This window comes from Microtus pennsylvanicus, chromosome 11 (assembly GCF_037038515.1).
Source record: "Microtus pennsylvanicus isolate mMicPen1 chromosome 11, mMicPen1.hap1, whole genome shotgun sequence".
Classification (NCBI taxonomy): Eukaryota; Metazoa; Chordata; class Mammalia; order Rodentia; family Cricetidae; genus Microtus; species Microtus pennsylvanicus.
In genome coordinates this window covers 1,875,401-1,887,361 of record NC_134589.1, presented here as the reverse complement: position 1 = coordinate 1,887,361, position 11,961 = coordinate 1,875,401, and the positions used below count along the sequence as shown (strand labels likewise).

Sequence of the window (11,961 nt, the reverse complement as noted above, 5' to 3'; positions counted from 1 at the left end):
TAGATGCTGGGATCCTGAAAAAGTGGACTCCAATCTGAGGGAATGGATGTGCCGGCAAGGCAAGCAGGCAGAGAGAGAAAGCTTTCTTCTATATCCTCTGTAGACGTCCAGCAGAAAGATGGCCCGTATTAAAGGCCTGTGTCTTCCCATTTCAAGATCAGGATCATGCCGAGTGGCAGGGTGGTGGTGGCGTATGCCTTTAATCCCAGCACTCGGGAGGCAGAGGCAGGAAGATCTCTGTGAGTTCCAGGACAGCCAGGTCTGTTATACAGAGAAACCCTGTTTAGAAAAACAAACAACCAAAACCAAAACAACAACAAAAGATCAGGATTAAAGGCCTCTCTGTCTTCCCACCTCAGAGGTCTGGACTAGAAGTGGACTCAACCACTTCAAACCAGCAGAAAATCTCCCTCAGGTTCGGGAGAAAACCTCCTATTCTGGATTGTACCTCATTCCAGAGAAGCTGACAACCAAGAACAGTCAGCATAGCTCAAAGGATGACCCTCGTTTTCCTTTTCCACCACGCAGGTGCCAGGCTGTGCACAGGGCAAGCACCTTTACCAGCCTGGCATTACAGTGACCCGTGTTCTTGACAAGTTTTCGCATTGGTCTACATGAGACATCTGACCGCCCTAGAACTCCCTCTGGAGAGCAGGCTGACTTCAGATCCACAGAGAGTGGTCTCTGCCTCCTGAGGGCTGGAACTAAAGGGGTGTACCACCACAGAGTGTGTCTGATACTTAGGCTAAGGCTCACTTTAAGTCTGAGGGGTGGACCAAGGCGTTTTAAGTCTTTTTTACACATTGACAGCTTCAGCCCCACTACTGGAGGGCACTACCTCATCGCTGAACTCCTGCAGCTGCAGAGAGCCACCTGACTAGGAGTGTGACCGACCGTGCGGGCACCTAACACCCCAGGCTCCACCTCCAGGATGAGGACGCTGTTGTTGACCCTATTTGTGTAGATCTATCATCTTGTTTAAGACCTGTTGCCAGTCTTGGCGAGCATAGCTGTGGTGAACCAATCAGCCACAGGAGACCCTCACCGTATCCGTTACCATTTCTCACAGGAGGGGAAGGACCGCAAGCACCTCCCCCAACCTGTCATCAGCAGTTACTAGAAAAGACACTCCAGCGGTTCCCACGAGCCTTCCTCTGCTCTTGCAACCCCGATGGAACCCTGATTCACCACCTGAACCTGTGTGGAAATGTTTCTGTATCCAGGGTTAACAGAAAGACTCCCAGAAAAAGCCACACTGTAGAAGTAGTATTCTGGGGCTGGAGAGATGGCTTAGAGGTTAAGAAGACCTGGGTTTGGTTCCCAACACCATGACGGCTCACAACTGTCCGGAACTCCAGTTCTAGTGGATCTGACTTGCTCACGTGAACACACCCACAGGAAAACACCAATGCCCATGAAGTGTTTCCTGTAAACTCTGGTGTCTGTTCACTACATAAACATGAAGCTAGGACTACAGTTCAGGGGAACAGCACTTGTGTCTGAGACTCTGGTGGGGTTTGGGACAACACCTCATGTTCATAGCTCACCCTGAAGTGGGGTACCCACAGCTTCCGTTCACAACATCCCGTAGCCCCTTGAGGGTGAGCGCAAAGCAATACCAAACATTTAAGGAGAAAACATCCGTCTCACTCAGGAAAAGGAGTCCCTGAAGTGCGCCCCTTATTAGCAACCACCAGCCAGAGCGGTCAGTGTAAACATTGGTGTTTATTGGAAAAGTGCACGCCGCCGCCTCACAGCCGCTTCTGAGATGGACAGGAAGGTTCACTGGACTCTCCCAGGGTCTGCAGATAACTGTGACAAGCTGAGCATCCAGAGCAGGGTCCGACAGGGACCCGACACTGGACATACCGCAGGGCACTTGGCTAAGGAAGCTGAGAACCAGACCTTTGGATCACAGGCACAAGCCCCAGTGCCCTACCCTGAAGGCTGTGGCTCCCAGCTGCTGTGACCTCCCTGCAGGAGGATCCGAAGTCAGAACAGAGTCAGTGTTTCCAACCCTGACAAGTGCTCACTTCTGAGGGGCAGGCAGGCAGGGCTTGCCCAGGGCACCCAGGTCAGCACCTCAGCCCTGCTACCTGCCAGTTGCTACCATAGGAACTCAGGTCCACACAGCCACTGCCAGCACCTAGCAAAGGGACCATCTGGACAGGGACTGAGGTAGTGGGGAGGGGCGAGGGAAGGGTCCGCCTCTGTGTTTAGCCTTCTGGAGTCAGAGCAGCATGGGGCCGAGGCGCTGTGGCCTGAGGAAGCCCTGGCCTGGAGTTGTACCACATGAAGAAGGAAACTTCTGAGGTGGCTCCAGCCATGGCAGACCTCTTGCCAGGAGGACAAGGGAGGCCAATCCCAGGAGCATGGCCAGAGTCAACTTCCCAAGAAGCCACGGGGATCTAGACACCCTCTGAGGCACCATGACCCTCTTTCCCACACTTCCCTCTTGGCTGGTCAGCACTGAGGGCCCATGTCTTCTTCATTGACTCTTCTGACCACTGGATGGCCCCACGGGGCTCGGCTGGCTCAGAGACTGCTTTACCACAGCTTCCAGGTGAAAGAGAAGGGCCAGAGGGGGCGAGAGGACCACTCCGTGGTGGACACGAGGCCATGAGGTCCTCTCAGTCCTCAATATGAGGACCGGGGAACTCTGAACGGCGGGGCCCAGAGAGTCACATGTTTAGAAACGAGAAAGCGGATGGCTCCGTGGTCTTCTGTGGACCCTGCTGGAGATCCTGCAAGTCGGGGCAGGGCAGGCGGGGGCAGGCCACCAGCTCCATCCCCTCAAACAAAGAGTTGGGGCTCCACAGGCATGTACTGGAGCTTCCCTCTGGGGTGTCTGTGCTCTCCAGGTCCTGCTCACATCCTGGCCCCTGTTCACTAGAACATACTGACTGGGTTTCGACCGCACTGGCATCCTCCAGAGCGGGAGGAAAGGTGTCTGGAGAAGGAGCGGACACAGGGTTCCTGGGCTCGACTGTGGTAGAGCTTAGAGGCTGGAGGAAGACCTGGCTCCCAGGAGGAGGCACAGGGCTGGTCAGCAGATCCGCTGGGCCCATGAGGGTAGCAGCAGAGCTGGGCTGGGCACAGGGCCTTAGGGCAGGGAGCTGCTGTCTGCAAGAGGCTTCAAAGTGTCTCAGGATCTAGAGGAAAACAGGAAGGAGGGGGTTCCTGTTTAGTGCTGGGAACAGTGAGGCCGAGGCAGACACCCAGCCGTGTGCTGCTGGAATGGGACACATGAAACAGATCCCACTGAACAGACGCACGGGCAGTCCCAGCCTCAGAGCCCTCCAGATATCACGGGAACTGAAGGTCCCGAGGAGACCCGACGTATCTGGTCACTCTGGACATGTGTTCCTGTGATGTCACCCCAGGTTTACTTGGTGGCGTGACCAAAAGGGAGCTAACAGGTGCTAACGGCATAGCCAACCTGGACTAAGCGTCTGGGACACTGCAGTTTAACAACGACAGAGAAAACAGTAGACCCCATCTAGGTGGCGCTGGCCTTTAATCCCAGCACTCAGAAGGCAGAGGCAGGGGCAACTCTGGGAGTTTGAGGCCAGCAAGGTCTGCAAAGAGAGTTCCAGGACAGCCAGGGCTACACTGTCCAGAAAGGTAAAACAGAAGCGGCTAGGGATGCAACCAAATAGCCAGGAAGGGCATGAGGGAGACTCCCAGGGACATGGCCGAGACCCTGGTTTGTGAAAGAACGGGGAGCTGCAGCCGAGGGAGACTTTCTGGAGAAGGTGGACCGTGTGTCCGACAGGCGGGGGAAGAGCCCAAGGCACCCACAGTGCCAGAGCCCAGGGTAGGCGGGCACCACACACTGAGCAGGGCTGTAGGAATGCGCCCACCAAACACTGATCGCGGCCAGCTAAGGGACCACTGCCAGGGCAGTGGGTGCTGAGAGAGACTCTGCTGTTCCCAGGGCCCACTGCCCACCTTGGTAGCTTTGTTCGTCACAGGTCCAGGGCTGCCAGCACCAAGTTCCTGCAGCTGTTGCCGGCAGAGGAGAAGGACTTGCTCCTGAGGCAGGAGGTCAGCTCCCCCAAAGGAGGCAATGGCGCACAGCGCCCTCTGTGGGTAGGAAGCGGGGTGGAGGTGTGGCCAAGTCAACTCTCCATGGCTCTACACAGAGGATGCCTGGGGCCCAGCATCCCCACCATCCTCCACAGCATCCTCCCCACCATCCTCCACAGCATCCTCCCCACCATCCTCCACAGCATCCTCCCCACCATCCTCCACAGCATCCCCACCATCCTCCACAGCATCCTCCACAGCATCCTCCCCACCATCCTCCACAGCATCCTCCACAGCATCCTCCCCACCATCCTCCACAGCATCCTCCCCACCATCCTCCACAGCATCCTCCCCACCATCCTCCACAGCATCCTCCCCACCATCCTCCACAGCATCCCCACCATCCTCCACAGCATCCTCCACAGCATCCTCCCCACCATCCTCCACAGCATCCTCCACAGCATCCTCCCCACCATCCTCCACAGCATCCTCCCCACCATCCTCCACAGCATCCTCCCCACCATCCTCCACAGCATCCTCCCCACCATCCTCCACAGCATCCTCCCCACCATCCTCCACAGCATCCTCCCCACCATCCTCCACAGCATCCTCCCCACCATCCTCCACAGCATCCCCACCATCCTCCACAGCATCCTCCCCACCATCCTCCACAGCATCCTCCCCACCATCCTCCACAGCATCCTCCCCACCATCCTCCACAGCATCCTCCCCACCATCCTCCACAGCATCCTCCCCACCATCCTCCCCAGCATCCTCCCCACCATCCTCCACAGCATCCCCACCATCCTCCCCACCATCCTCCACAGCATCCCCACCATCCTCCCATCCCCTGCTCCCTCAGGCTGGTCCTCACCATCTGCTCGCACTCACTGGTCCCGACCAGCTGGCGGAGGAGCAGCTCCAGCACAGCCTCACAGTTGAGCAGCCCACACCTGCACAGGGAGGGGACACAGAGGAGGGATGGGGACAGTCATAGCCAGCTCCCCCACCCCTCAGGGGCCAGGCGCAGGCGGACAGCTCACTCTTTGATGAAGTGCTGGGTCTCCTCACGGCTCAGGAAGACACGCGATCCTTGTGTCACAGCTCTCACTAGGCTCAGCTCTTGCTGGCAGTCATTTAGGGCCATGGCCTCAGCCCTGGACAGAGCAAAATGACATGGCCATGTCAGGATATCAAGGTCTCAGGTAAACGGGTGGGACAACAGACCCTAAGCTCCTACACTGGGAGTCAAGGAACCTGCTGGCAGCCCCTCTGGGAGAGGCAGTGGGGTGGTTTGAAAGAAAATGGCCCCAATGGAAGTGGAAACATTAGGAGGTGTGGCCTTGTTGGAGTGGGTGTGGCCTTGTCACAGGAAATATGTCAGTGTGGCTTTGAGTTCTCATATGCTCAAGATACTGCCCAGTGTTTCAGACCACTTCCTGTTGCCTGCAAGATGGAGGACTCTCAGCTACTTTTCCAGCACCACGTCTGCCTGCATGCTGTCACGTGTCCCACCACGATGACAATGGACTGAAACTCTGAACTGTAAGTGAGCCACCCCAATTAAATGTTTTCCTTATAAGAGTCGCCACGGTCACAGTGTCTCTTGACAGCCATAGAAACCCTGAGACAGGTGGCCACGTATCCCACACACCTTTCGGTCAGGTCGCTTGGCTCGCGGCTGGCCCCAGAGTGGCTGTCGCTGCCAGACCGACTGCCTGAGTCCGAGGCCCTGCTCGGGTTGCTGGTGTAGGAGGAATTCTGGGAACTGGGACCACTGTCCAGTTCGTCCCAGCCTCCTCCAGCCTGTCCAGGCTGGTGTCTCACAGCTGAAAGACAGAATGGTAGACAAGACCCCAGGGTTTTCCACAGGCCTCACACCGCCTCCTTCAGGCTCTGGCCTAGGAGACAAGGGGAACTCCAGAAACTCCAGGCACAAAAATGGGTGGGTGTTTCCTGCTGGGTAAGAAGCCTGGGGCTCCTGCAGTCAGGGCAGCGTTAACATTCATCTCCACACCTGTAAAGTGTCTCACTCCCTGCCCTAACACCTGACAAAAAGGAAGGACCCAGATCCACAGAGAGGCAACCCTTGCCTCCATACCTTTGGCCCCAAGGATTAGATTCCCAGCGCTGGGATGTGTGTGGCCAGTTGAAGGTGTCACTGCAGGCTGGTAGGTGTCACCGCGTGGCAAGGGCCCCTGGGTGCTGGGATTCTCAGGCCCAGAGCGCACAGCATTAGCCACTACCTCTGCAGCCCTCTGGATTGTGGAGAGGAAGCTTTCACCCGCAGAGCCTGCAGACAGCAAGCTGGCATCAGCAGGAGAGGGTGCTCGCACCCTGGCCCACCTTCCCTACCTCCAGCCAGGCTCTCCAGGATGAGGCCAGGGCGACTGCCTGCTCGGATCCAGGGAGGTAAAAGCATGTGCTGTGGGTACCAGAGCTGTTACCATAGATACTGGGCATCGTGGTCTGGACACTTAGTCTACAGCAGCCACGGTGAAGGGTGTTCTAGGGGAGCTGCAGGAACTGAAAATGTCCCAGGCCCTTCACTCAAGTGTTGGGGGCCCATCCTCGCTTTTGAAGAAGGGACAAGTGAAAGCATCAGTCAGAGGCCCCGGAGATGCACAAAGGCCCATCTGTAACAGCTACAACACGCAGCTGGACACAGCTGGACACGGCCTCGCATTCTGCCCCAAGGACAGCTGAGGTTACTTGCTCCGTTACGTGCTACTCTATAGACCTTCGACAAATAAACTTCCAGTGTCTGATGGCACAGGTACCCACATACACAACACTGTTACAGCCTGCACAGGTGACCCTCTAGGTCCCTGTCACAGCCTGGACCCTTGCCCCTCAAGCAGCAGAAAAGGCCGACACAGCCAGCTGGACTTAAGTCTAGCTTCTCCTTGTCCATCAAGTAGAGCCGGCCAGCCTGCCTTGCCTTCCTCCCAGCTGGGCAGAGGAAGCACAGGGGAGCGCACCGGGAGGTGGGTCCACAGGTATAGCTAGGAGATGCTCATGAGATACCAGTGAGGTCTGACCCTGGTCCCTTCACATCCCTACCCAGGAGCCCTGCGCCATACCTGTCCGGCCCCATGTCTTTGTGTAGCCGAAGCCCTGGAGAGCACTGTTAGGTCTGGCCTGGGCACCCATGCCTAAAAGAGGACACTGGCATCAGTGTAGACCTCCATGCAGACCAGCCCACGTGTACCAAGAGGGACCACCCCCGATGGTGTCTGGGGGTCGTCACCAGAGCGGCATACCTGTTGGAGGCAGGGCCTGGGGAGGCTGGGAAGGAAGCAGAGGCACGGCGTCTGAGAACAAGGTGCTACCCAGGTCCTAAATGAAGAAGTGGTCGCTCAGAGTCCCAGCTGAGATTGCCACTTGGCCCATCCCTACCAGCTCTGTCGCTTTAGACACCTGTCCTGAGCTGCCCCGCCAGGCACAGGGGCTGTGGCCCGGCGAGGAGCAGAGCCAGTTCTGTGTGGCAGGACCACAGCAGGCCCCTCACAGACATCCTTCCTCTCCGTGTGGCAGGGCCACAGCGGGCCCCTCACAGACATCCTTCCTCTCCGTGTGGCAGGGCCACAGCGGGCCCCTCACAGACATCCCTCCATTGCGTGTGGCAGGGCCACAGCGGGCCCCTCACAGACATCCCTCCATTGCGTGTGGCAGGACCACAGCGGGCCCCTCACAGACACCCCTCCATTGCGTGTGGCAGGGCCACAGCGGGCCCCTCACAGACATCCCTCCATTGCGTGTGGCAGGGCCACAGCGGGCCCCTCACAGACATCCCTCCATTGCGTGTGGCAGGACCACAGCAGGCCCCTCACAGACATCCTTCCACTCTGTGTTCTGTGCTCTGGTCCTGTCCTGGGCTCACCTGGGCAGCTGCCCGCACCTTCTGGTACAAGCTGTTCCCATGAAGAGGGTCAGGGGGGCCCGAGAAAGCTGCAGGGCAAAAGTCAGACGGGACAGGCTGAGCCTGGGCATTGCTTACGACCCACAGAATCCAAACCCAACCTTCCCAGACGGGGTGACCCTGAGACCCTCCTCGGGACCTTCAAACATGGCCTCTTGACATGTTTGAAGCAGCAACTCCACCATCTACCTCCACAGCAGTCACTCTGTCTGCCAGAGAACACGCCGACACCCACACACACTGGAAGGAACTGCTTCCTTGGGTCCATTCCCTCCCACCTACCTGCAGCAGGAACCTTTCAGAGGTTTCTCAGGGCCTGGATGGTAGACCTGAGGTCTCTATCAGGGCCTTCAGGTAGGATCTATACACTGACTCCTAGGCTGGTGCGGCCCGAGCTAAATTCCCTCTGCTAAAAAGCTTCCATCATGGAAAATCGGATTTTCTTCCCTCACACCAAGCCACCCCCAAGCTTTCCCTGGCTCAGGCCCTTGCACATGCCACAGCCCCTGTCCATGGCAGTTCTGCGTCATCCTTCCAGGGCTAGGAGCCACTCCCCAGAGACCCTTAGTGGGCCCCTCCAGCCCAGACACATTTCCAAGCCCCAAGCCCAGCACCAGAGGCTTATGTCTCCCCACCCAGGGCTGCTTGCCCTGGGCACACCTGTGTCTTTGCATGCCTGTGGCTTCCTGGATGAGAGCAGAGTTTCGTCTGAGGATGAGCAGGAAGGAGGAAGAGCCATGACCACACAGGTAAAGCAAGATCTTCAGCACCTGGAGAGTGGACAGATTCCTGGGGCTGGCCTTGGCTGGGCAGTGGCTGAGCCCTGGTCTGCTATCTACTACTCGGGGACTCACCTTGAGCTTCACGTGGCCAGAGCTACTGTCCAGGCGGTTCAGAAGGTACTCTAGCAGGCACTGGCTGCTGCCCAGGGACTCGTGGGAAATTTCTAAGAGTCATCTGGGTTAAGGAAGAAGCAGACAGACACCCACCAGGCGAGACAAATCCTCCCTCCTGTGACCATGACCCTGTTTAGGTCACAGGACCTGAAGATCATTACCATCTGGATCCTGGGAAAAAGCACTTGGTGCTCCTGGGATAGCAGAAGAACCCACCCTTGTCCCGGAAACACTTCCCGCTGTTGATAGGGTGCCACTGTTTACTCTCCCCTGCCCCTGCCAACGCAAACAGTGCAGAAGGATACTGGCAATCTCTTCAAACAGGTAGCCTGGACATGGGGTGTCATCATCTGAGGTCCCCTTCAAGAGAATGGGGAGCTGAAGAGGAATGAGGATGGTGAGGAGCTGCCACCTTACACAGGGTAGGTCCCAGCCACCAAATAACACGGAAGCAAGTCTCAAGCTTACTGGTGCTAAAAACCCAGGAGACTGCCTACGAGGGACCAGAATCACCCTAGTACAGCTTTAGCCAGGCTCTGGCAGGGATGAGTGACCCCAGGAAAGAGGGAAATCAATACAGGCTCTCTAAGATCAAGATGAGGTTTAGCCCCAGCCTCTTACACTCCTAAATGGAAGGATATTTTAAATACACCCATTTATCAACCAGCAGCAGCAAGAACCTCAGGGCTTTCCATGTTCTGGATGGGCGCAGTACCAGACCCAACGAGTTAGAACTGCTCAGCCTGATGGGTTTCGTGGCTCCTCTAGAATGGCTAACTTAAATTCTATATAGTCATGCAGCAACATGGCCGTGTTGGCCTGCTGGCAAGTGTATAATATTTATTTGGTTGAAATCTGTAAACATGTGTTTCTCATGACTCAGTGTCTGGGCAAGAGGGTGGGGTTTGGGAATATTTCAGACAGACACTGCTAGGGTCCCACACAACCTCACCAAGCTCTCTGTCCACAGGGATGGAGGAGGCGCTCTGCAGAGTTCAGTACATAAGAACCTGCCCCAGCCTCTACATAAGAGACCTGACTTCCTGCAGCATGCTTCTTAGCTGCCTAAGAAGGATCCCCGGGGCCACTCAGTATCCTCAAGCTCCAGTCAGGAAGCTTAGGGCAGTCAGACTGTTTCACTCAACAGCTGACCATAGGGCCCAGCCTTGACAAGCTAAACAGAGGCCTGAGTTTCGGTGGTTTACCCTGAGGCAATCAACACCTGGTTCCGACAAAGACCACAAACTGAGACTACCCAGGAACAGACCGTCCAGAGAATTCCTAACGTTCCAACCTGTTGTGGATAGGGTCACCCGCCAGCACACACCCACCGCTTTTCACCAGGACACCCATAGACAAATGTCAGCCAACCAGGGGTCCTGAACCTTATAAACCCCTCAACCCCACCTCTGCTACTATAAAAACCCAGCTCTAACTGAGCTCGGGGCTCTCCGACCCCTACAATACGTTGGACACACTGAGAGACTGAGTTTGCAAACTTGTGTAAGAATAAAGGCCCTTTGCTTTTACACAGGACTCGGGTGTCCTGGTTGGTTTTGGGGGACTCCGTGATCTGGGCATAACACTGACAACAGGCTCCACCTTCCCCACCCTGTAGCTATGGCCTTCCAGATGCCTCCTGTCCTCCAGAGATGTGCGAGTTTCCAGGATCTTTCTCAGGAATGAAGCCTGGGAAGCCGAGCGGGCCCCGCCGGAGATCGCCCGCCGCCCTTGGCCTCCTAGTCCTCCTGGCAGAGCAGGCTCGCTCGTTCTCCGCAGCTGCTGGGCAGCCCGTCCCCGCTAACCTAGCGAGATCCCCGGGCGCCGGGTGTCAGCAGCCCCTGCGAACTTCACTCACCCTCTGGAGGAAGCTCAAGCGGTCCCGGAGCGGCGGCGCTGCCGCCATGGTCCAAGGAACTCCCCCCAGCCTGCCCCGCTTCCGCCAGGCTTCGCTCCTCCAATCACCGCGCAGCTCTGGCTCCTCCAGCCAATCGGCCTCAGGAAGGGGGGGGCCGTCCGAAGTCCCAGTTAGAGACGGACAAGGACTGACACCAATGACTAAAGAACAGGCCAGCGACTCTGACCAATCATAAAACAGTATGGGCGGAGGGGCCGGATGTTTGCCGATTCGACGCCGGAAGAGGCGGGAGCCAATATGGCGGCGTCCACAGGAGCCCGGGAAAATCGCTCATGTCCGCCAACGGAACCGTTTGGGGGCGCGTGCGGAACCGCCTCCGAGCCTTCCCGGAGCATCTGGCGGCCTGCGGGGCCGAGGTAAGCAGCAGGCCGAGCCGGTTAGCCGGAGGTGGGGAGGATGGTGGCCCTGGGGAGGCCGCACTACCGTCGGGTCTTCCCTTAGGCTTCGGCGTACGGCAGGTGCGTGCAGGCCTCCACCGCCCCCGGAGGCCGCCTGAGGAAGGATCTGTGCGCGCGCGAGTTCGAGGCCCTGAGGAGCTGCTTTGCCGCCGCGGTAGGTGGGCGCGACCCGTTTGGTTTTCCCTTTCCGATGTTTGGTGGGTGCCGCCCGATAATGGGGACTTGGACTGCAGAAGTCTTAGGTCCTCATTCTAGGATAGGTTCCTAGAACGACACTAATGCTGGCCGCCTCCCGGAGCGCCACGAGTGTTACCGAGGGCGGCTAATGCAGAAACAGCACCCAGTAGAACGTCCACTCAGTCACAGGGTCCAGGCTTTCATCTTTTAGGTGAGCTCAGGTGCCCCACGTACACACCAGCACCTCAGCTCTTTAAGGTGTTTGGAGACTGCAGTATTTGATGTGGTCGGGACTTTTAAACCATAGCTAACGTGGACATTAACCCTTTCTCTTTCAGGCCAAGAAGACCTGATGGAGGCACCTAGGAAGAGCTGTGGGCACAGGCGCCTTGTACTGATGACACACGGAGAGCTTTGGGGACTGAAAGAAGGTGTGGCAGGAGGCGGTCCTGGTGTTTATGTTTCTTCTAGGCTTGAACCTTGGGCAGGGCAGGGTTTATCGATCTGATTCCGATTAAGATGTAACAGAAACAGCAATGAAGATTATTTAATTCGGCACAGTTTCAGGTTTTTATACGCAGAGCATGGTGTATGGAACTGGTTTCTCCCAATAACAATGTA

At 57.1% G+C, this 11,961-nt stretch overlaps 2 protein-coding genes across 3 annotated transcripts; one reads left to right on the top strand and one right to left on the bottom strand.

Annotated features, from left to right (window-relative positions):
• Positions 1-1,705: 1,705 nt before the first annotated feature.
• On the bottom strand, positions 1,706-10,794 carry Tepsin (TEPSIN adaptor related protein complex 4 accessory protein). 2 transcript variants are annotated; one of them, XM_075989875.1, is made up of 13 exons: positions 10,706-10,794; positions 9,153-9,225; positions 8,806-8,897; positions 8,628-8,721; positions 7,913-7,980; positions 7,293-7,368; positions 7,113-7,184; positions 6,131-6,322; positions 5,684-5,858; positions 5,073-5,186; positions 4,904-4,982; positions 3,952-4,086; positions 1,706-3,152 (listed from the first exon to the last, which is right to left on the bottom strand). In XM_075989875.1, exons 1-13 carry the CDS (start codon positions 10,751-10,753, stop codon positions 2,682-2,684), a joined length of 1,689 nt encoding a protein of 562 aa, XP_075845990.1. In that variant the 5' UTR covers positions 10,754-10,794; the 3' UTR covers positions 1,706-2,681. The 2 variants fall into 2 exon arrangements, with proteins under 2 accessions (XP_075845990.1, XP_075845992.1); XM_075989877.1 differs by having other exon boundaries at positions 8,612-8,721; positions 10,706-10,769.
• Positions 10,795-10,995: 201 nt separating this feature from the next.
• Ndufaf8 (NADH:ubiquinone oxidoreductase complex assembly factor 8) lies at positions 10,996-11,896 on the top strand. Its single transcript, XM_075989874.1, has 3 exons — positions 10,996-11,121; positions 11,207-11,317; positions 11,679-11,896. Exons 1-3 carry the CDS (start codon positions 11,038-11,040, stop codon positions 11,691-11,693), a joined length of 210 nt encoding a protein of 69 aa, XP_075845989.1. The 5' UTR covers positions 10,996-11,037; the 3' UTR covers positions 11,694-11,896.
• The last annotated feature ends 65 nt before the right edge of the window (positions 11,897-11,961 follow it).

Coding starts and splice junctions, on each gene's coding strand:
- Tepsin (XM_075989875.1), bottom strand. CDS start 10,753: ATGGCGGCAGCGCCGCCGCTCCGGGACCGCTTGAGCTTCCTCCAGAGG. Junction 9,226..10,705: donor GCTTGAGCTTCCTCCAGAGG/GTGAGTGAAGTT, acceptor ATTCCTCTTCAG/CTCCCCATTCTCTTGAAGGG. Junction 4,983..5,072: donor ACCCAGCACTTCATCAAAGA/GTGAGCTGTCCG, acceptor CTCCCTGTGCAG/GTGTGGGCTGCTCAACTGTG.
- Ndufaf8 (XM_075989874.1), top strand. CDS start 11,038: ATGTCCGCCAACGGAACCGTTTGGGGGCGCGTGCGGAACCGCCTCCGA. Junction 11,122..11,206: donor TGGCGGCCTGCGGGGCCGAG/GTAAGCAGCAGG, acceptor GTCTTCCCTTAG/GCTTCGGCGTACGGCAGGTG.